This window comes from Gymnoscopelus microlampas (genome assembly GCF_963454915.1).
Source record: "Gymnoscopelus microlampas genome assembly, chromosome: 14".
In the NCBI taxonomy this organism is placed as follows: Eukaryota; Metazoa; Chordata; class Actinopteri; order Myctophiformes; family Myctophidae; genus Gymnoscopelus; species Gymnoscopelus microlampas.
In genome coordinates this window covers 43,016,019-43,040,836 of record NC_139951.1, presented here as the reverse complement: position 1 = coordinate 43,040,836, position 24,818 = coordinate 43,016,019, and the positions used below count along the sequence as shown (strand labels likewise).

General features: G+C 43.9%; 1 protein-coding gene across 1 annotated transcript in view; it reads right to left on the bottom strand.

Moving 5' to 3' along the window:
• Window positions 1-499: 499 nt before the first annotated feature.
• The window catches only part of LOC311060388 (protoheme IX farnesyltransferase, mitochondrial-like), a 103,291-nt gene continuing 78,972 nt past the window's right edge, over window positions 500-24,818 (bottom strand). The window contains exons 5-7 of the mRNA XM_084078560.1: window positions 23,097-23,167; window positions 9,006-9,238; window positions 500-2,797 (exon numbers count right to left, since the gene is read on the bottom strand). Coding sequence (XP_083934686.1) covers window positions 2,376-2,797; window positions 9,006-9,238; window positions 23,097-23,167 — 726 coding nt within the window. The 3' untranslated portion in view covers window positions 500-2,375. The remainder of the gene's footprint in view (window positions 2,798-9,005; window positions 9,239-23,096; window positions 23,168-24,818) is intronic.

The window sequence follows — 24,818 nt, the reverse complement described above, 5'->3', positions numbered from 1 at the left end:
CTACACAGGGCAGTCCGCGGGAAAGTAAATCACAAAAAAAAGAAAGAAAAGACATGGATGTATTGAAGACATTTATTGTCAGAGAACCATACATGTGTATGTGCCATACATACAGTAGCACACCTATTCCCTTGTGTTGGTACACAGGTGAACCGTATTGACTTATTAAGTATTATGAGGCAGACGGTATAGAAGTAGAACCATTGATGAGTATTGCTGTGTGCAGCAAAATGCCACGTAATAGTGGCCCATAAATCTAGAACTATCGTCAAGTAAAACGGATCGTGTTCGTCAAAGTCAAAGTGACATTAAAAGTGAAAATGTCCCAAAAAATGTCCAGAAAAAAATTCAGAACATTTTCGAACACTTTCGAAAATAGTGACTGTCTACAAGCTCACAACGCGTTTGAGAGCTTGTAGAAAATGTTTTTTTTAAAGTACAAAAAATAGGGTTTAAGTGGTTAAACGGTTCACATATCCATAATCTAATTTCAGTGTGATTATAGCGATCTTTCAAATCAGCATTATTGTTGTCTTTTAAACTCATTTTAAACTCTTTACAACATGTCTTCACGATAATAATCTGTTCTGGAGTTCCTCTCTTTTATATCCTGTTGCATTATTACAATGCATCTGGGGGGGGGTTTACTGTACTTGCTGATGGTGTCCCCTCTACAGATTAATATAGGATCAATTTACACTGTACAATGTTATTTAATAACATCAGTCATGTACAACATGGCCAAGGGGGAGAAAGAACGAGCGCTTTATATATAAATAAACATGAAATATACATACTACATACACGCACATTGAAATGATTACCACCTGATGCAACTCAGGGGGTTTAAGCAACTCCATGTGTTTGCTGTTGACTAAACCATTTGAAACATGCCATCCTGACCTCCCCGTTCCTGGCTCTGCTAGCGAGCAATGGGAAAAAAACACACTCGCACAGATAAAACAGTTGTAATTAATCAGCCCCTCATCGCCACGGCGCTGAGGGAGTGAGCTCAATCCAGAAAGGAGAAACAGGAAGGGCCAGGAGGACGGTCTCAGAGGCGTGTATGTATGCCTTTCGCACCAGCAAAATTTCGCAAGCTACGGCCACCATCGTTTTCAGTGGCTATTGCCAGTGGTTCTCAACCTTTTCAGGCCACCCAAAATTTATTTTCACTTTTTTTTTTCACTTTGCCTGTTTCTTATATTATTTGACAATTTGGGGGACAGGGTTTTCTCTGTTGCTGCCCCCCCCCCCTCTGGAATGCACTCCCCAACCACCTAAAAAATGACCCCTGCCTCCTCTCCTTCAAAACCCACCTCTTCAAGATAGCTTTTCCCAGCTGAGGTCTGGTTAAGATGCCTCCCCAACCCATGCTTAACCTTTTATCTTCTTAATGTAGCACTTTCTTTTATTTGTTTTTCTTAAAGTTGGTTCCTTCCTTTTCTTTATATAAAGCGACTTTGGGTACTTAGAAAAGAGCTATATAAATCTATCTATTTATATAAAGCTATTATTATTTGGCCAATGTTTGACCAGTTTTTCCATTTCTTTTTTTGTTTTGGTATTAGAAAGGTCTTAAAGTCCTTAAATTGTCACTTAACTGTCATCTGGGGACCCCCCCCTTCCAAAAAAAATAGGTTGAGAACCACTGAGCTATGCTCTCCTCCCGTTGGCTGGGTGAAAGCAGCATGCGCCCGTTATTCCGTTTACATTACGTAGCTAGTTTAACGTTAGCCAGCAAAACGGGCACGTCATTGTCCAGCACTACCGTTATGTGCAATTTGGAAAACAGGTGCAATAACGTAGTCCATCCACCGAAGCTTATCCACCATGCGTCGCCACCACGCTTGTCGACGCACAGGGCCATTGGCTTGCTCGGCGCGTACACTCGCGCCGAGCAAGCCCCCCAGAAGCGAGATGGAGCAGTGAAGCTCCCTCTCGCTTCTTGGACATGCTGGCCGTTCATAGGTACTGCAGCTTATTAACGGCTGGGGCCAGAGACATGAACAAGCTAAAACGGTTTCGACCAATGGGCTCGACTCACGAGCTTGTGCACGGGGCTGCACACGGAGGTGGCGCAAACCGCGTCACATAGGCCCCACCCATCACATTTCCCAACCCGGAAGAAAGGGTTAAAAGGGAGTATGGTGAACAACTCCAAACAAGTGGATGGGCGGAAATTTCCGGTGTCCTCTCTATTATTTTTTAACTCTATGGGGGACGCAACTTACAAGGCTCAAGGCCTCGCTGTTGGCGTACCTGCCGTGTTGTAAAGCACAGCGATAGGGGGGAGGGCGTGGTTTGCAAAATTAGCTGGTTGCAAACGGCACATATACACCCGTCTCTCGGAGACGTGTTTGTTGTTGAGCTGGTTAGCTTTGCACAGGGAGGAGGGGCGCTGGTGGCGGGCTCTCCGAGTCTTTGCGCGGCTTCTTGCACGTGAGCGCCAGCAGCAGCAGCAGAGGCAGGTGCCACAGGCTGCAAAAGAAGAGCTTGCGCGCCGTATTGCGGTCTCCTTTCCGGTAGAAGCGGAAGGCCAGGTAGCTGATGTAGGCGTTGATGGGCAGCGAGACCACGGGGAAGGTCCAGGTGGTCAGGCCCACCACGGGGCTCAGGGTGGCCAGGCCGATGAGGCCCAGGCTGTGGCGCAGGGCCACGCGCTGGCACATGGCGGGGTGCGTGACGGACATCATGCGGTAGCCGCCGCGCGAGTAGTCCTCACGCAGGTTCCAGCTCAGCGCGTTGAAGTGGGGGAACTGCCAGCAGTAGAGGATGCCCCCCAGTAACAGAGCACCTGGAGATGTGAAGGAAGAGAATGAAACGAGAGTTAATTATTTATTATGCACTATGCACAGTATGTATGTGTGGGTGTGTGTGTGTGAGCTGGGAGGGGAGGTGTTTCAATGCATAAAGTGAACACCACTTAAAGCTGCAATGCTGAACTTTCTTGTCCTACCCATGATTTCAAGTTGACCCGGGTCCCCCGTGCAATAGAGCTCTCAGATTCTGCCGGAAATGTATGCTAATTAGTTCCGTAAAAAAATAAAGAAAGAAATCGATTACCCCCAAAAATAAATCTCAACTGCCCCTAGCGGCCGAATAGTAAGGCAGCTCAAAGTGAACTTTACGCAGGATCTGGTTTGTTGCCGTTCGACCCGTGTTATAATAAAAAAAACTGACGAAAGTGGCCAAAACTCAAACATCGCCCGGGGCCATTTTCAAGATGTTTTGGCCATTATCTCTGGAACGGAAGGTTCAAACTGCTCAGTTCAAAGCTTGTTGGATGCGTGACTTTGAGGACATTAAGCACAAATTTTCCTTCATTTTCAGGCCCGTTGAGAACTCTACAGTGCAAGCGCCAACATTTCTACTGTTGAGCTATAAAACCGTTACCGTTACACTTCAGTAGGACGGTCTTCCCTGGCTATCAGAAGGAAGCAGCATATCCTCTTGTTCATTTACAAAGCGCTATTTTCAATGCTGTCCTAAAATGTTTATGTCCTCACAAGTATAGAAATACAATCCTGTGTGTGTCTGTGTGTGTGTGTGTGTGTGTGTGGAGTACCAAATTAGACCTGTGGGCTCTCCACTCCGACAGTGGTCATAACAGGAGAACCGCACAAAAGGCTGGTCACGTACAGCACTTCCCTTTGTCCCGCTCTGCGCTTGTCTTTGCGTTTAGTAAACGTGTGTGTTAAAAAAAGCCCATGGGAAAAACAACACAACAGTGCGGCCTGCGGCGGTAGTGGACAGGGGGGACGGGCCTTGGCATCGCGCCGCAAATGTTTGAACCCTCAGCGCCACGCTGATCCAACAAATCCCGGGTGAGGAAGAGAGAGGGAGGGTACACCCACAGTGTTGCCATGTCTGCTTATTATAAGCGACTTTGGGCTTCTTTTTTATGTAAAGTCTCTTGTAAATATTGGTAGTTGCAGGTTGCGTTTTTTTGGGGCTTGTTTCCTAAATGTTGTTTATAAACCAGTGGTTCTCAAGCATGTTCCATGTCAAGGACACCCAGATTGATATGCATTTGTCCACGGACCACCATTTAAAAAGGATTTTGTGACCTCTGTACCAGATTTGTGTTGTTAAATGTTTCAAAAAGATATTGAAAATGTTTCACTTTTTTCTGCCTTGAGACTATCTTGGGCTCAGACCTGCTCTTCACGCCATATCTGCCTCACTCAGACAACACCTCTCGCACAGTGCTTAATTAGTTATTTTCATTTTGAAGCTTTAAGTGTATTCTATTCTTTTTGTACGCAAAGACAAGCATTTTCTGTTGAAAATAGCAGATCTACAAGGTCACAACGCGTCGCGTTGTGAGCTTGTAGATCGGCTATTTTCAAATAGCCAATGTACATAGGTTTTAAGTGCTCATGTGGCCTATTATAGTGCTTATTTCTCTCGCAGAATCTGGCAACGGTGGACACCCTGAGAGGCAGTTGAGAGAGAGAAAAATGGGAGGAGGAGGGGGGTGGGGGGGGTCTGCAGAGGGTTGGGAGGGGGGCTAGACAGACTCTTGTACAGTCTTTTGATAACCCCAAGTTCACGCGGAGGGCATGTTATTAGGATGGGAGCTATATACACGGTATAAGGCCAGATTCTTTAGACGGGGGGCTATGAATAGCTGGAGTTGCTATGGACCCACAGCTAGCAGCCCCCTCTCTCTTGAAAAAATAAGTTCAATGGAGCTGCTCTCGTTCCGCACATGAAAAGGCCATAGATGAATTATTTAAAATGTTTTGTTGAGAGCCACCACCACCCCCCCCCCCCAAGAAAAAATATACTGGCATCATGCACACAAACTCTTTGTTTGAGTGTGACTGTGTGCGACAGTCTGAGACAAGTCTGAGGAAAAAGTACTATATTTTGTTGAGTAAAAGTACAAAAGTATTGGTATCAAATTGTACTTAAAAGTACCAAAAGTATAAGGTACTAATTATGCAGAATGTCCCATTTTCACAAGTTTTCAAATGTATAAAAATATTTTGAAAATAGCAGATCTTGCAAAGAAATGAGAGCTTGTAGATCGGCTATTTTCAAATGGCCAAAATGCATACAGGGCTGAAGTGGTTAATGTATGTTTTGTAATAATAATCAAAATCTATAAAGTTTTCAAATAATTGTAGTGGAGTAAAAAGTGCAATATTTGCCTCTGAGATGTAGTGGAGTAGAAGTAAAAGTACAGTAAATTGGAAATACTCCAGTAGAGTAAAAGTGCCTCAAAATTGTATTTAAGTACAGTACTTGAGTAAATGTACTTAGTTACTTTACACCACTGCACATTTCACAGTTTCCATAACAGAACACTTAGCATTTCTACCAAACAAGCAAGGACAGCCCCCCCCCCACCCCCACCCCCGTCATCTTGCTCCTTCACTTGTAATGATAATGATAGTGAAGTTATTTGTAGAACGGCTGTTCCAAACAAAGTTTACAAAAATGCTTTACAGAACAAAGACTTGTCTCTCTCTGTACTGACAACAACTGTGGAGACAGACACACACACACACACACACACACACACACACACACACACACACACAGACATATGTAAATAAAGCTCTACTATGGGGCTGGTGGGAGCTGAGCGGGTCAGGCACGGTCACAGAGGTCCTGGACTCGACTCGCGGGAGGACGTTGGCCCGGTCGCATCACAGTTTTACGAGGGAACCAAAAGAAAAATAAGACAAGTACGACGGTGTCCTGAGACTGTAACATCCTGGTGTGTGACGCATTGTTTACAGCAGGGGCCTTCAAAGTTTTCAGGCTAAGGACCCCCTAGCTGAGAGCGAGATGAAGCAGTTAAACTATATTGTATAAAATTGAATTTCAGATTATTATTTTTTTAACTTGGTCTGCTCTTTTTTCCCTCTACACCAAGCCACTTTGCCAAAAATAGCCGATCTACAAGCTCACAACGCCTCGCAGCGCGAGGCGTTGTGAGCTTGTAGATCTGCTATTTTTGGCTAAAGTTCTCCTCAGAATAAGGATGCTAGGGTTCAAGTGGTTAATGTAAAACATAAAAATCATATCACACAAATATTTGGTGGCCCCCCTGTAGAAACTCTAAGGACCCCCTAGGGGTCGCAGACCCCCTGTTGAAGACCCCTGGTTTAAAGCAAAACTAAAATCTGATGACTGCAAACTTTCGTTAGGCCAAGCCCCCAATCTGTGATCTGTGAAAAATTCGACTGAGAGGATTGGCAGTCGAATCAGTCTGATTCGACTGCCAATCTCTCAGCTGAACATTTTCTTCTTTTTTTTGTTGTTGCATTAATCCACTATTAGTTGAATAGGCAACATTTGGCCAATCAGAGTAGACTATAGAAATCCTTAGTCGGGGACAGGCCTAACCCAGATATCTCTGCATTATACATGGATCTTCCGAACCACACTTCTTAATCATCAGGGTTAACATCTCGGTTAAGTTCTTACCGGACACCACTGCGGTGGGTCCTAGACTCAGACAACCAGTCCCTTTGAGTAGTATTTTATATGGCCTACTATACCAGCCCTGACAACAAAACAAAGAATAGTTATTTTGTATTTTAAAACAAAATGTGGATGCCAGAGAGCTAATATTGCGCTACATCAGACATATTTGCATCATACATCATACAGAAAAGGGGAAGTAAATACTTCACTCAAATCTTCCATCTTCCCCATTTAACACCTGCTCTTCAAGAAGTCTGATTTCACACGCCAAGTAACATTGTTTTATTGCCCAATTAAGTTCACAGGAAATGTGTTCGATAGGCCAGAGAGACGGGACCGAAATATGGACATTTGGTCCCATAAACATTGTGATTCCACTTGTCACGGCCCTGATTCACTGCATCTCACGTTTCACTCCTTAACGTCCGCTCAAAGGTGCTAGTTTATGACAACATGTGGCGGGGGGACATTAACCCATTAAAACCGGGAAGGCATCAAGATCTGACATTTTTGAAAAAATGTATGCAAAACGCATCTGTATCATTTTAAGATTTCTTTGGCTATTCAAAAATAACAGATTTACAAGCTCATAGCGCGGCACCGAGTGCCGCACTATGAGCTTGTATATCTGCTATTTTTTGAAAATTCGTGAAAATGCGTGAAAATCTTTGAATATATATATTCTCTTAAAGTAACATTTTTTTTTATCTCAAATCTTTGCTTCTGGGGATTCTACAAATGTCTTCTAAATCCTAACAGCTTTTTGAAAAAACTTATGCTGCTATCAGTGGTTCTCAAACTTTTTTCATGTCAAGCACCACCGAAATTATATTATATACCAGCTTGTAGATCTGCTATTTTTGGAAAATCGTGAAAATGTGTGCAAATCTTTGAATATACATAATTATTTTATTTTATCTCAAATCTTTGCTTTTGGGGGGTCCTTGACATGAAAAAGTTTGAGCACCACTGATATAGCAAAATAAGTTATTCAGAAAACTGTTAAGGACATTTGTATAATGGGTCTCAGGTCTTATTGGGTTAAAACCGTGAACACTCATACGGTCCTGACTCCTGTGGCTTCCCCAGTCTGCACATCTAGGAAGGGTCTTTTTTTTTTTTGGCCAAAGTGCAGCTGTGATGTGTGAGAAAGTTCATATAATGTCCAAATTTGGCTCTGTGTTGGACTGAGTGACTCAGGATTACTCTGGAGTTTTATCGGGGAACTTCTTTGAGGTGAAGTCACTCTGATAAAGTCTCATTTTTTAACAGCAACTCACTGGGTGTGTGTAGAAACGGGCCTCGATCGAACTAGCGTCGACCACGAGCGGTTTGCCCAGGAACCCTTAATGGGAGATTACGTTTTTTTTTAAAAGCTTAACGTTATTATATATGTCAGTCATGTCCTTGTATATTTAGGTTATTTGTCATATCTGCACCTGTGCAACTTCAAAACCTAAATGCCAAACGGAAACCCTAACCTTAAGGCATACTGAGTATCCTTACTTCATTATCCCCACCAAAATCAGTTAAGAAGTTGGTCGACGTGCTTTTAAATATAAAGCCCCAGCCGGGGGAACTAATAGATCTAGTTCCCTTAGATCCATTAACTCCTTTAATATCTTTAAAGCATCTATCCTCACTCATCTTCAAATAACATGCTCCTGCTTCTAAATGCCTCTGATTGTTTTCTCTGTCTTCTATAATCCGCCCTGTGAATCATAGGGAATACGCTGCAATTTAATTGTGCATGTTTGTATTCTGTGTATTCGTATGGGCATTTCAATGCATGTTAACTTATGTGCATGTATATAACAGTCTGTCGTTTTTGCTTTTGTTTGTGTTCATTTCGCTTCACATGGGTACATTAATGCATGAAGTCTGTTACTTTGTGGGTGATCAGGTGGGGTGGGAGAGGCCAGTTTCAGCAGAGTTTTTGTTTTGTATGCACTATGCATGGATGTGTTTGTTGTATTGTTCTGTCTATTGTACTCTCTGTATGTTTGTGATAGGACCCTCTCGAAAACGAGATGATACATCTCAAGCGGTTATCCTTTCAATAAAAGGTACTATATAAATGTAACTCTTATTCACAAATTAATATTATGTTCCAGTGTTCAACGACAACCGTAATTATTTATTAAGTGACATAAATAGTGACACACACACACACACACACACACACACACACACACACACACACACACACACACACACACACACACACACACACACACACACACACACACACACACACACACACACACACACACACACACACACACACACACACACACACACACACACACAATCCGGGAATGCATCTGTGTCATTTTAGATTTGAGCAATAACCATTATTTTATACTTTGGCCATTAAAAAATAGCAGATCTACAAGCTCGTAGCGTGGCACCGAGTGCCACGCTACGAGCTTGTAGATCTGCTATTTTAGAAAAATCGTGAAAATGTGTGTAAATCTTGGAATATATATTTTTAAAAGCGAACACACACACACGCACACGCACACGCACACGCACACACACACACACACACACACACACACCTGGGTCCAGGCAGCCCGTGGCGGCCGTCCAGCCCATGACGGGGGGGATGGCGCCCACCAGCGCGCCCACCCAGGTGTTGGCGATGCTGACCCTCTTGAGGGGCGTGTAGCAGCAGGTGTACAGGAAGATGTTCAGGAAGCCCAGGAAGCCCGTCAGGGGGTTGACCGCCAGCGTCAGCATGGCCACGCCGGGCACGCCGCAGGCCAGGGCGAACGACACCGCGTGGAGGGGACTGACGGGGAGAGAGAGAGAGAGAGAGAGAGAGAGAGAGAGAGAGAGAGAGAGAGAGTGTGTTACGACCTAGGCTAGGGGGTCACTATGATGCAGCATAAAAGATGGGACACAGGTTTAAAATCCTAAGAGTCATGGATTTATTAACATTTTTAACTCAAATCTTTGCTTCATGGGGGTCCCTGGAACAAAATATTTTGAGATGGGGGTCCACGGCCAAATACATATAATTTTGGGGGTCCTTGACATGAAAAAGTTTGAGAACCACTGATATAGAAACATACGTTTTTCAGAAAACTGTTAGGATTTATTCAAAAATAGGAGGCTGGCTAAGAGGAAGACATCTGATGATGATGACGGTCCGCAGCTTTAAGAGAGAACCTCACACATAGACCTACTGTACATATGAACCAGTGATGCTACCTTCAACCCCCATCTGAAAATGTTTTGCGCCAGGGACCCCCAAAAGAGAAGATTTGTGTTAAACATTCTAAATTATTCGTCACTTTCAAGATTTTTCAAAACAATTCATAAATAGCAGCTATGTACTTTCCCAAGTTTGTTTCCTAAAATGTTTTATGTTAATTGCTTTGGCAATGTAAACTCATGCCAATAAATAAAGCCCCTTTGATTTGAGAGAGAGAGAGAGAGAGAGAGAGAGAGAGAGAGAGAGAGAGAGAGAGAGAGAGAGAGAGAGAGAGAGAGAGAGAGAGAGAGAGAGAGAGAGAGAGAGAGAGAGAGAGAGAGAGATTAAGACGTTATTAAGATTTACAACGCGGGAGAGATATCGCCACACACCCGGAGAAAGTCAGTCTGCCCTCCCCCTCCCTCCCTCCCCCCCCAAGGTCGTCAAGAGACTCAAAACGGGAGGAGGCGTGCAGGAAGCTCATCTGATAAGAGTTTGTCGGAGGGGGGCGGGGGGGATAAAAGCAGCAGCGCCCGCGAGACACGGAGCATGTGCACAACGCCCCCCAAGATCAAAACTAACCACAGCAGCTCAGGCTTCTAGCACCGGATGAAGACTTCCAACTCCTCCTCATTTGCTATTTTTTTCTTCTCTCCCTCTCTCTCTCCTTTTATTGAAAGCAGTGATCTCGAAGGTCTGGTTCAAATTCACCAGTAAAATGCTCCATAAATTAAAGAGAGGGAGAAGAAGAGATTAAAATCTTGACCAAACACAGGCCCCCGTTCTTCTTCTTCTGAAGAAGAAACGCAAACAGGGCTTTTATTTTGGAAGGGATCGGTGCATTAATGTGATTAGTGGTGTTATGTCTTGTTTTATGTGGGGTCGAGGTGGGGGGGCGAAGAGCAGGTTGGACATGAGCTGGCTGTGGCTGCGTCTCCGTTGAGGTGGGGGGGTGGGGGGGGTTTGAGGGAGTGCGTCACATGGCACGAGGTAGGATTATGGGTGATTTATACTTGCGTTAGCCGAACGTAGGCGATCTATACGCTCACAACTTGTGAGCTTAAAGATCGCCTATGTTCGGTGCGCGACACTGGCGGCAGAACTAAGTATAAATCAGGCTTTACTGTTCTTTCTGCTCAAAGCATCATGAGACCGCCACTGTTAAGATGGAGGTCAGGTGGGAAGCATCAACGCCAGGGCCTGGACCAGGAGGAGCGTCTTGCCCAGGAACCCTCAATGGGAGACGTCGATGTAAGGCTTCCATATATGGACACGAATATGATGTCAGTCGTCTCTATATTTGGGCAAAGTTTCAGCCCTAACCTAACCTCCACTGACTTCCAGTATGAAACTGAAAGTCAAGTACTTTAAGTATATAAAACACATGTTAAAAATATTCACTGATTTATTTCCTTTGCCAACTGGTATAAGCGTGCATTTTGGAGCAGACACGGCCCAGGCTGGCATAGCGGTCCGGGCACCTATAGGCTCAATGTAGCCTGACAGCGCGTCGCGGGTTCGGGTCCCGATCCCGGTGGCCTTTGCTGCGTGTCACTCCCCATCTCTCTCCCCATTTCCTGTCAAACTACTGTCCTATTAATAAAGGAAGGCATAAACCCCCCCCCCCCCCCAAAAAAAAAATCTTAAAAAATGAATATATCAATCAATCAGACACGACGCTACGAGGCGACAGGAAGCTGGAGGGGGGGCGGGAAACTCCCAACTATCCATAGCTTTCCGATTACGTGCGCCGACATTTGCTCATGCCGGCAGAACGGCAGGCGGAACGTCTCGACTGCACGGAAACGCGAGCAGCTCGGAGGGCACGACGCCAGGAAGAAAGAAAGAAAGAAATCAAACTGATCTACTGCCCTTGTGCTGTTTTCGCGAGACAACAACCATTCCAAGCCGCCACCGCACGACGCAGCGACCTCAAACTATGCTCGACATCCTCCCTCCCACAACAAACGATGAGCTCCACTCAGCCGGAATGGGGTGGAGACACTGGAGAGAGAGAGAGAGCTCCTCTCTGGCTGTGTGTCCGTATAGTACAGGAGGATGTACAGATGGAAGTCATGATATGCTGTGGGATAATCCCAGGCAGACAGACTGGCTTCACTGATAGAGTTGTTTTCCGATACCAATACCAGTATAGGAAGAGCTGCTGATACAGCCTAAAATGCTGGTATCGGTATGCCAGTCTGTGCCCCTCCGATAACACTCCAATAATACCACGTCATTTATTTATCATATAATATATATTATTATGTAATATATTGTACACCACTGTTTTATACTCTTACTGGTGCTATTTTGGGGGAACTCCATCAGTTTCATTTAATTTCCGCAGACCAGGGGTCTTCAACGTTTTCAGGCCAAGGACCCCCTAGCTGAGAGAGGGATGAAGCAGGGACCCCATCTATAATGTATAAAATTGTGTTTTAGATTAAACTTTTTTTTGTTTACTTGGTCTGCTCTTTTTTCCCTCTACACCTAAACCTCTTTGCCAAAAATAGCCGATCTACAAGCTCACAACGCCTCACGCTGCGAGGCGTTGTGAGCTTGTAGATCTGCTATTTTTGGCTAAAGTTCTCCTCAGAAAAAGGGATGCTAGGGTTCAAGTGGTTAAGGTAAAAAAACAAAACATATCACACAAAGATTTGGCGGACCCCCTGTAGTAACTCTGAGGACCCCCTAGGGGTCCCGGACCCCCTGTTGAAGACCCCTGCATTAGACAATCAAAGTTAGAGCATGTTGGCTTCAACTGACGCGCAACATTGGAGCGATATGTGAGCAGGCAAGCCATTAAACGATATAATTAACCGTATGAGAAGGACTATTCTGATTATATGTTCCGCTTCCACACTCTCCACTGTTATCTACTCACCTACAGTGTAGACAGTAGTGAATTATGGAATTCTGTACTAAATCATAACAACAACTATCATCTCAGACACGAGATGAGACTAAATCTAATCAAACGGGAGGTCTGTTAGCCTGCGATTCCATATCAATATGAGGCTCCTTGACATGAAGACGTTTTGAGAGGCACTGCGTGACGGAAACCTCGTCCTAAAGGGAAGATAGAGAGATGTGTAGAATGTGGGCTCCTGATGGCTTGTTTGACAAGGTAGTCCAGCCTCCCAGATGGTCTGTGTCCGGACACAGGTTTCTCTGCATGTGCGTTAAGTGCGTGCGTGCATGCGTGCGTGCGTGCGTGTGGGTCTACTGGAGGTCAGGCTTAGGGGTTGGGGTTGCCTCAGTGCCTCATATATACTACATTATGCACCGAAAATAGCCGAGCTTTTAGATTGGCTATTTTAGACTATAGGGTTACGGTTAAAAATGGCAAACAATTGTTAAAAATGGCATTCATAAAACTGCACTCCTAAAGCGTCGATGTCCTCAAAAGTATAGTAATACAAATGTGTGTGTGTGCGGGCGTGCTAATATGAGGCGAGCGTGCACACACACGGACATACAGACAGCTTGGCTGTCATGTCAAAAGGCAGCTCTCTCTCTCTCTCTCTCTGACAGGGCTGAGAGCCAGAGAGAAGAGGCTGTTGTTTAGAGAACCAGAAGAACATCCTCAATCACCAACTCAACAGGATGAGTGTCCCTTTTAAAACAGCACGTTCCCACACCGAGGATTCCTCAAAAGGAAGATGGCTGAGGGCCCAGTGTTCACTGCTGCTATGCTCTCTCTCTCTCTCTCTCTCTCTCTCTCTCTCTCTCTCTCTCTCCCTTTCTCTCTCTCAAAGCACCGTGGTGGCTGTCATCTGGTCATTGAGTCCTGTAGAGATGCCTTTCGTCGCTGCTGCATAACAAGAGTTTTTAGTGTGGTTTACCATTCGTGTACACATGCTGGCTACACAAAACCAGCTCAGTGGCCTTTGTGGTTGGGAGGTTGTGTGCGTGCGTGCGTGCATGCGTAAATATTTATTTATTTGTTGTTATTTTTTTATTATGATTTTTTTTTTTTTTTTTACTTTTCTTTATTCTGGATTCCATGACGCAACTCCCCATAACCCATTAAGACCTGGAACGCATCTATGTCACTTTAGATTTTTTGACTATTTTTAAAAATCTTGAAAAAAAAAAATTAAGATATTTTTTCCAAAAACTGTTTTTGGAAAAAAGATTTGATTGTTTTTAAAGAATCGCCTCAGGTCTTAATGGGATAAAGGATTTGTGCTAGACTAGATTAATTTTTTTCTTCATAACACACATTTTGCTAATACTCAACAAACAACTCGGTACACATTATTTTTTTATAATAATAATAATAATAATTTGGACACTTCGACACATTGCTCAGGCCGGAAAATCAAACCTGGGACCTGTGGCTTCCCAGGCTGGCTCTCTATAGTCTAACCACTCAGCTATGGCCGCCTCAAGTGGGGTCATGTGATCGAGACGTATAAGTCAGATTCTTCATAGTCCATTGCAATTGGCTAATGACTTGCGTTGCAAAGTTTATGGGCGCTGGGTAGGAAACCTGGCGTGATATTGTTCTACAGCTACATTCGTCCAAACCCCGCCCTGCGATTGGCTGAATGCAAAAACGAGAAAACGAGGACTCCGCCACCAGAGGGGACGGTGGGGGGGATTTTCATAGTCTAATACAGCCCAAAACCTGATATTCCAACCGGTCTGTTGGCGTGCCTTGCTAAGCGTTGGACTGCAGACACTGAGCTCCTGTGATCAAATCCCGCTTAAGGCACTGTTTTTCCGACAACCGCAGACATTTTTTTTTGCTAAGAAAGTATAGTTTTGAACAGCAGTCTCAAGCAAACTGGAGCCACGAGAGGCACCACCGAGCGAGCTAAAGCGACTTGCCGTGCTGAACGTTGCGAAGTTCGCTTGTGCCTCAGCGCTAGCCTGGCGTAGCCAGACTATATAACTGTGTGGATATGAGTCTGGTGCTTCCATGAGGACGTTTTTTTCCCCCAAGGGGGCGGGATCAAAACAATGGCCCTTGACGCAATTGGTTAGACCTACAAACAACTACCAATCACAGTCTCCCATATTTGAACCCTGGGCCCTGATTGGTCACCCACGTCTTCTGGAGCAGGAAATGGATTCTCTATGGAGCGGTGCCAGACCCAAATCGCAGAGTGACATTTTTTTTGTACTCGCAGATTCGTCTGGTCCCAGGCTATTTGTATGGTCCCAGGTCCCAGGCTACCTTTTGTTTTTGTTGGCTGTCATGGCCGCCAGTTCCCACCTGATGTTGTGTGGGAGTTCAGACTGTTCCAGTCCGTACTGAACAACCGCCAGCTTACATAACGCCTTCAAATTAAGGCTAAAGTCTAAGACGTACAGGTCATCAGTGGGTGTGTCGATTCCTTTGTATCCTCCAAAGAGGATGATACGATCTCCCATCATGCAACAGCACATGCCATGCATTGGACACGACGGGCCTTTCCCCTTGGGCTTAACTTTCTTCCAGGAGAAGGTCTCTGGACTGAATCTCCACAGATCACTGAAGGTCTGTTTATTGTGGTGGTCAACGCCACCAAGTATGTACAGCTCTCCATTGTAGGCAAAGGCTGAATGACCGCTGCGTCCTTTTGGACGAAGGTGGTTGGAAGGTATGTTCAGCCAGCAGTTGGTCTCCGTGTCACACACACTGATGATGTTGTCATCCCCCGGGTCCCCTTCATAGCCCCCAAATACAATCATCTTTGTCCCGATCGTGGTAGCAGAGTGACCATATGAACAAGGTGGTGGAGTTCCTCTGGTGTTAATTAAAGACCAGACCATTGTGCTGGTGTCCAACTTGTAGAGGTCATTCAGTGTAGACAGCTTCTTGTATCCTCCATAGATAAACATGACCTTCTCCAACACACAGGCTGAGTGGTGGTACCTCACCCCTGGAACAGTCCCGGAAACCCTGGGTTTGAACCATATGTGGGCGTCGACATCAAATGCATAAAGCAACTTGCAATTAGAAACACCCCCCCAGATGTAGACTGTATTTTCTATCAGCACAGCTGTGTGACCCTCACGCTTGGAGGGAACCCGAACGTGACCTTCTCCTCTTCCAGATTCCACTGGGGTCAACTTCCTCCAGTGTAAAGACACTGCGTTAAAGATGTGAACATCACTGTCTCCTCCAAAGCAGTATAGCTCGTGCTGTACCACCACGGCGGAGAGGAAGGATGACCGTGGTGCTTCTTTCAAACCTACGGTCCAGTGAATCATTTCACACAGCAGCTCCACCCTGAATAAGAGTTCAACAACTAATGTTCTGCTAAAGTTGATCCGTTGTTAAAAGCAGCGATGTGATGATGACATTGTGATGTCATCTGTGATGTCATTGCATGATTACATTACAGTCATTTAGCAGACGCTTTTATCCAAATAAACTTACAATAAGTGCATTCAACAAAGGTAGGCAAGGAAACAACTATCACTAGAGGTCTTAAGTGCATTCTCTTCTAAAACAAGCAACTAAGAGTATACCTAGCGGTAAGGTAAAAGTGCAATATATCAGCTACCTACGAGTATTGAATAAACAAGATCCAATAAGACAAGTAGGCAAGGCTTGATGGCCTGATGTTGTTTTGTAGAATAGCAAATAACATTTGCCATCGAGTTTGTGAAAAATATGTTCATTACAATGCATCGTCTCCAATCTGCACCCCTCCCACCCCCTCTTTATGATTTTAGTTAGTTAGTATATAGTCAGTTTTTGTTTCAGCTAATTTGCTTTTTTCTATATTTTTAAGCCTACTCAATCGCTTTCATTAATAATGGTAGACTGTAGCTTTGTAACTTCATGTCTACCGTTGGACCGATCAGCGTGAAACTGTGCAGGCTATGGAGGAACCCCCACAACCATTCTTCTTTTTATTTTATTTGTATTGGCCTCAAGGTGGTGTTATAACTGCCCACTTCAAGTGTTGGCCTTTATCTCTTGAACCGTATAGGCTTTGAAGAACCGTAGATTTGTATTTTATCAGTAAACTCAAATAATGAATTTGTCAGTAAACTCAAATAATTAGGTGGTGTTGGGAGGTTGGGGTTCGATTCCCCCCGGCCGGGTCATACCAAAGCTTGGACAAATGTCCAGGGGATGTACTAGTACATCATGGCTGTGGGATGTAATTGTACATCAAGATGTCTCAAGCTACAGAAACAGGAGATATAGGCTCCTGCCCAAATGCAAGGCTTACTTTACATGCGACACACACGTGCAGGTAAGAGTATTTACTGGTCCCTGTGGGGGGTAGGGAAATTACTCTTCTGCATTCACCCAACAGATGGCTGCTCAGATGAGCACAAAGGGGGGAAGGGAGCTGTCAGGGTGTGTGTGTCTTGCTCAGGGACACTTCCGACACAGACTGGCCGAGGGTCGAACCTGCGACCTTTCGATTCCCACACGGGCCTCTCTACTAGTGGCGTCAAAAAATAATCAATTCATAGATGTCAAAAATCTATTTTTTTATGTTTGAATTTTTTTTATCATATTGCTAATTGCAGAGAGCAGCAGCCAGATGTATGTGTTGTTCAGTATATCTGACTGCTTGTATTGACTAATGAAAAAGCTGGCATGTTGTGCAGAAACATAGAAAAGTGTGATGCATCCGGATGCATCGTCGAATCGAATTATTACAAGGTTAACACATTCGATGCCAGAATTTTATAATAACAGATTACGTTCGGTGCCAGAAATCTCACCGTTGAGCTGCGCGGCGCTGTTTAAGCTGTAGAGTCCATGACGAACAATCCATGTGAAACAAAGCATGCATGCATTTTGCACGATGGTCCTGGCTAACCCCTGGAACGATAACATCTTTCACACGGGTCACAATGGCGCAGCGATCGCGCATACAAAATGAGTCGTTTACCCCAACGTAAAAAGTTTCTGAGTTATAGGGGTTTTTGAGAAGTGGATGGGGAGCCATGTTTTTTGGCACGGTGATCTATAAGGCCCTTCCTTCTCAGAATCACCGTGGGTGATTCCAGAGCTGCTCCAGCCCCTCCCGTGTGGAAAAAAAACGAAAAAAACAAAAGAGACTGAAAACACGGTTCAGACCACGTTCGGCACCGAAGTGCTACTCTGTGAAACCACGGTTCAGACGGTGTTTGGCACACGATGTGTTAATTGTAATCGAATCGAAACCTGGTGAATTACAATCAAATTGAATCGTGAGGGCAGTGTCAATGCACACCTTCTACTCTCTAGCTACTCAGCAACGGCCGCCCCGAGATCATTTAAGGTTGTAAGCACTCTAAGGTGGCAGGCAGCCCAACGGCGGCGGCGCTGGAGAAGAGACACAGGCCTATCCGGTTACGGAGTCAGACTGCAGAGGAGCGTGGCCGATGCACACGGTTCACCGAGCGACCACAGAGAGGTTATCTACCATCTTAAACAGGGGAGTTAGCAGCAGAGTGGGTGTGGGGGGGGGGATTCAGGTACATAACAACACCCCTCCCATCCACACACACACACACACACACACACACGCACACACACACACACACAGGGCGACGAGCTCGTGTTACACCTGGCAGGTGTTCAGGCTGGCATGCCTTTGCACTCACTGTACACAATGGCTCTATTTGGTCGTACACTCTCTGAGTTAAAGATGGGTCAATTAAAAGGTGGTGTAAGTCATTGGTTCTCAAAGTGGGGTCCGGGGACCCCCAGGGGTACTTGAATGGGTTCCAGGGGGTCCCCAGCTAATTGATGGATAGGAACCAAATGGACCCTTATTGGTCTGTAACTCAGAGTGTACAAAAAAATGGAACCAAATGGAACCAAAAAATGTACACTCTCAGAGTTAAGATAACATTGATTTTACAACATGAATTGGGGTCCCAGAGATAGAAATGCCATTAAATGGGGGTCCGTAGCCCTAATGCATGTCACACTGTTTTTTTTTAAAATGTATCTTTTCAAATGGGGGTCCGCGGGCTAATAAGTTTGGGGGTCCTTGATATGAAAAAGTTTGAGAACCACTGGTGTAAGTGATGTCATTTTGTTAAAACGAAACATTTCTTTGTTAAAAAACACAGGGGTCTCCTTCTCTCTCTCCCCATTTTCAGGTCAGGATATTTAAAAAATCCAATCCAATTAGGAGAGAGAATGCCACAAAGCATCAGCTTAAATGTTATAGTGTTCTAGTTCCAATTTTGTCTGCTTACTTTTTTTGTTTAATCACTTCCAATTTAACTTGTTTATCCTGTATCCCTGTAAGAGTTATCTCGCCTGATTGGATAACATTGGCATCTTTCCCTGAAAATGAATGTTCTCTTTACTCAAAGAGCTGGAGAGACGGGGAGACCCATGTTACTGAACAAACACTCTGTAGCGATGATTACTGTTTTCAGCTCCAATTTGATAGTTTTGTAGTTCCAAATTTGTCTGATCATTTCTTTGTATCATCACTTCCAAATTCACTTGTTTATCCTGTATGAGTTCTCTCTCCTGATTGGATAGAATAAGTATCCTGATCTGAAAATGCGTTTTCTGTTTAACCCATTAAGACCGGGGACGCATCTGCGTCTCATTTTAAGATTTCTTTGGGCTATTCAAAAATACCGCGCTACGAGCTTGTAGATCTGCTATTTTTGAAAAATCTTTTTTTTTAATTTTCTTTTTCAAAAAACTGTTGAGATTTAGTTTTTTTTTAAGAATCGCCTCAGGTCTTAATGGGTTAATAAAGAGCTGGAGAGACAGACAAATACTCTATGGCACGAATCAGAATATAGAGATTTTTAATTCTTATTTTAACAAAGGAATATCACTTGGGCAGATGGCCGCCCATGCACCCTAGAGCCTGGGTCTGCCTCAACTTTTGCGTTGCCACTATCGTAAAAAAAATCTTGCTCAGGTTGGGACAATGTCGAGTCACTGCTTTACATGTAAAGGTAGCTCAGTCTCCACCGCACGTGTTGGAAAGTGTCTGTTGCCGAAAATCTGCTGTTAAATGGGCGGTGGGTACACTGTCGCGTCGGGTCGCAAGTTGTAACGCCGAAAGCCGACCGAGCTTTCGACCGTCGGATAGCAGCGGCCTCGTTGTTGACAAAGACGTCAAGCCATCAGTGTTGGGAAAGTTCACTTTCTACATGAACTAGTACAAAGTTCAGTTCATAATTGAACAATGAACTAGTTTATAGTTCTATTCTTTCAATACGTTGCTGCTATTATTTGCCAAATTGATTGCCCCCATCGGAGGCATACAAATAGGCGTAGCTCTCTATACGCCTATCTATTTTTAGTTCTCTATACGCCTATCTATTATTATTTAGAACTCAACAATAGCTGCAATAGCAGAAAGATGATGAGGCATGTTAATTACTGTTGTGATGACGCATGTGTTAGTGTGACAGCCAGGGGTGACAGGCAGTTCGCTGTTGCCAGATTGGGTGGTTTTTCGCTACATATTAAGGCCCGTTTACGGTGTGTTTTAGCTGGGTTTTTCGCCTGGAAGGCACTTGGAAATCTGGCACACTCTTGAACGAAGTTATACTGTGAGAGAGCGCCGTTCAACAAACGTCAGAATGAACGCGTTCACAATAACGTTCATCTGGCGGATATACAGTACGTTCAGTTCACGTTCACCCAAAAATGAACGAGTTCATGAACGATCGTTCATTGAACGCGTTCAGGCACAAAACTGCAATCCATAGGCTATTTTTGGCACCATAGTAGCAGTCTGTCTGTGTCGGCTCTCAGGTGCATTCAGACACTTTTTTTTCATACCTTCCAACTGACTGATCTCCCGACTTCATTCGACTGCCGGTCTGTAGTAATCTGTAGTAGTCTGTTTGATGGAGCGCTACCTTTAACCCATTAAGACCTGAGACCGATTCTACAAAATGTCTTCAAAATCCCAACAGTTTTTTGAAAAAAACGTATGTTACCATGTCAGTGGTTCTCAAACTTTTTCATGTCAAGGACCCCCAAAATGACATGTATTTGGCCGCGGACCCCCATCTCAAATTATTTTGTTCCAGGGACCCCCAGAAGCAAAGAATAGAGTTAAAAATGTTCGCTTTAAACAATATATATTCAAAGATTTGCACACATTTTCAGGATTTTTCAAAAATAGCAGATCTACAAGCTCGTAGTGCGGCACTCGGTGCCGCGCTATGAGCTTGTAGATCTGCTAATTTTGAATAGCCAAAGTGTAAAATAATGCCTTTTAGATCAAATCAAAAAATGACACTTCTCTTAATGGGTGGTTAAGTGTCCTGAGACAACTTGTTGTGCTTTGACAATTTAATAAAAATCGAATTGAATTGAATTGCCCTATACCTTTAACACTGAGGATTATAACCGTGTATAAACAGAGTCCCGGGGAGTGGACTGGGCCCCCTGTCTCCATAATAACTAATGATGGTTGGACAGGCACAGTGTAAATGGATCTGGGATAGTAGTGCTCAGCACTACTGTATTATTTAAGGTGTACACCCTTCATTATAACATGGCCCGAGAAAAAAAAGAAATGCACTGCCCGTTATTACATTGAGACGTTGGCTCACGTTTCACTCAGGGGTGGGGTGGGGGGGGGGGGGGGGGGTAAGTGAATACCCCCCACCCACCCCCGGACAAGACGAGGGCCTGCTGATGAGAATGAGGGGGGGGGGGAGTAGTTCAAATAAAAACTTGTTAACTCAGCTTCCCAACCGCATTAAAAAATATGCAGAGGGCTGCACGGACTGTCATGTCCATCGCTGTCACGTGGAAACCTTGTATGTCTTTATGCTCCAATCCAAAAACGATTTAAAACAGTGAAACTAGCAGATCTACAAGCGATGCCATGCGAGGCGTTGTGAGCTTGTAGATCGGCTATTTTCACCCAGTTTTGCTTGCCACTCTTGTACGGTATTGTAAGTGACGAAAACGAATAAAAAAAACTTGAAATACGGAGATACGAGGTTTGTGTGCCCGACAGCGGCGGTGTTCTGTAGCACGCCGAGCCTGGCCACGGCCGTGATGTGTGCGGCTTTTTTGAGCCCCTGCCCTTTTCCTGCTCGGTCATGTCTCGTTTTGTCAGGTGAAATGTTAATCAGAGTTGAAATGTTGCCCAAAATAATATACACGGGCGCTGCCAAATTAATCTTCATCAGCGAATAGTTCAGCCGGGGGAATGTTAGCAACGTTATAAAACACATCCACCGCTGAAGAATGAAGTCTTTGACGAACCGACATGGAAAATAATTGTGTTTAATATCTTGGTTTGACTCGACTCTCCTCTTACCTGAGGGGAGAGCTTTGTTAACCCGATTAAAAAAATGTTTTCTAAATCCTAACAGTTTTCTGAAAAGCGTATGTTTCTATATCAGTGGTGCTCAAATATTTGCACACATTTTCATGATTTTTCAAAAATAGCAGATCTACAAGCTCATAGTGCGGCACTCGGTGCCGCACTATGAGCTTGTAGATCTGCTATTTTTGAATAGCTAAAGAAATCTAAAATGACACAGATGCGTTCCCCGTCTTAAATGGTTAATCCCACAGGGGAAATTCTGTTTCAGCTTCACCCAACCGATGGCTGCTCAGATGCTCATGATGAGCATTAGGGGTCTCTTTGGCACTTCGATACGTAGACTGGGTCGACCGTAGTGTTGATTTTGACAGCACATTTTTATTTACTTTTAGTCATAGCCTTTTGAATAAAATTCTGTTTAGTTTTAGTCATACTTTAGTCATCTGAAATGTTTTAATTTTAGTCTAGTTTTGGTCGACTAAAACTACAGTTGATTTTGTCGATTTAGACTTTATTTTTGGCTGGCCGTGATGCCATAGAAATGGCAGATTTTCACTTAGCTGCATGCCGAAAATAGCTGATCTACAAGCTCACAACGCGTCACGCTGTGACGCGTTGTGAGCTTGTAGATCAGCTATTTTCGGCCTGTGACACATGCGCGCACTTATGATGACTTGTTTTACTTCTACTGGAGCTTTTCTCCACTAGTCCCTCCCTAAAAATGTATTCTAGTTTTTATTTGCTGACAAAATTGTCAATATATTTAGTCATAGTTTTAGTCACCATAGCTTAGTTTTTGTTAGTTTTTGTCAGTGAAAAAAGGTTAGTTGACGAAATCAACACTGGTCGACCAGGAGGCGAACCGGTGAACCTTCTGAATTACCAGACAACCCTCTCTACACACTCAGCTAGAGCCACTACCTTTTCCTCTGCTAATCCTCTGTATTGCTCCTACTGCTGCTGTTGCTGCTGCTATCATGACACCTGCATGTCCCCCACTGGGATCAATGAAGGTTTTTATCTTATCTTTAAAAAATGATAGCAGAAATGTTACGGATATTATTTACTCAGTTGCAGTTCTTTATCGACCAAAAAGGATAAAAGCCGCTTCATCTCCAAAAAGCTGTTTTGTTGTGACAAGAAGAGAAGCTAAGCTTTATGGAACCTTGTGCTGCAAAAGCAAGATGGATATATTAGATGTGAGGTAGAAGAGAAGAATGCTGTACCTGATCTGTCCTCTGACGAGCGGCCGGTTCTTTGTGCGGTTCATGTTGGAGTCAAAGGGAACCTCGAAGTACTGCGGAGACACAGAGTAGAGGGTAGGGTTAACGCTGAGGCACGCACAGTGGTGGAAAAAAAGTACTGAAGTAAAAGTATCAATACTGCAATGTAGAAGTACTGTTACAAGTAAAATCCGGAATTCAAAATTTACTTGAGTGAAATTACAAAAGTATTGGTATCGAAATGTGCTTAAAGTATCAAAAGTAAAAGTACTAGAATGTTTGAAAATAGCAGATCTACAAGCTCACATTGCGTCGTGAGCTTGTAGATCGGCTATTTTCAAATAGTCTAGGTATTAAGTAGGGCTAAAGTGGTTAATGTCTGTTTTATAACGGAATCATTTATATCTGCAAAGTAACTAGTAACTACGGGTAATTGTAGTCGAGTAAAAGTACAATATTTGCCTCTGAGATGTAGTGGAGTAGAAGTAAAAGTATAGACAATTGGAAATACTCCAGTAAATCAGAATCAGGTTTATTCAGAATCAGAATCAGGTTTATTGTCACATCACAGGTTTACAAGGTAAAAAAGTGGGTGAAATTAGTTTTTGTACAACACTCCCATCGCAACGTTAAATTCCGTAGAAAGAAGAGTGGGGAGAGAGAAAAAGAAGAGGGGTAGGGGGTTAAGTGGGAAGGAGATCAACAGAGAACAATAGAAGGCCAAAAAGTAAAAGTAAAAGTACCTAAAAATTGTACAGTACTTTAGTAAATGTACTTAGTTACTTTACACCACTGGACACACACACGCACACACACACACACACACACACACACACAATCAGTTCTACAAAACACAGTGAGACAAACTTCAACAGGCATAAACCATAATCTCTTTAAACACACGCGTGTGTTTGTTTGGTTTGCTTCTCTTTCTAAAGATGTGAAGGTCATATACAGTGTATGGATGTGGTGTCTGTCCACATAAGCCTACTGAATTGTGTCTTTGTTCTTTCGCGCCGCTGTTTTCTTTTGGAGTTGCGCCGCCTTAGACGGCGTGCTGCTGTGTGGATGTCATTTATCCCATTGAGACCGGGAACGCATCTGTGTCATTTTTACATTTCTTTGGCTACTAAAAAATAGCAGATCTACAAGCTACAAGATCTACAAGATCTACGCGGCACTCGGTGCCGCGCTAAGAGCTTGTAGATCTGCTTTTGTTTTTAAATCGTGAAAATGTGTGCAAATCTTTGAATATATATTTTTTAAAGCCAGCAATTTTAACTTAAATATTTGCTTCTGGGGGATTCTACAAATGTCTTCTAAATCCTAACAGATTTTTGAAAAAACGCATGTTATAAAATCAGTGGTTCTCAAACTTTTTCATGTCAAAGACCCCCAAAATGATATGTATTTGGCCGCAGACCCCAATTGCAAAATACATTGTTCCAGGGACCCCCAGAAGCAAAGATTTGAGTTACAAATGTTCGCTTTAAAAATATATATATTCAAAGATTTGCACAAATATTCAAGATTTTTCAAAAATAGCAGATCTACAAGCTCATAGTGCGGCACTCGGTGCCGCACTATGAGCTTGTAGATCTGTTCCCGGATTGAATGGGTTATGAAGCTCAAGAGAGAGAGAGCATGCTCGCTCACGAACGCCCCGCACTCATCTTCAGAGCCAGAGGACGCCCTTTCATGTCGGGCCGTGTAACCCTGTAACCA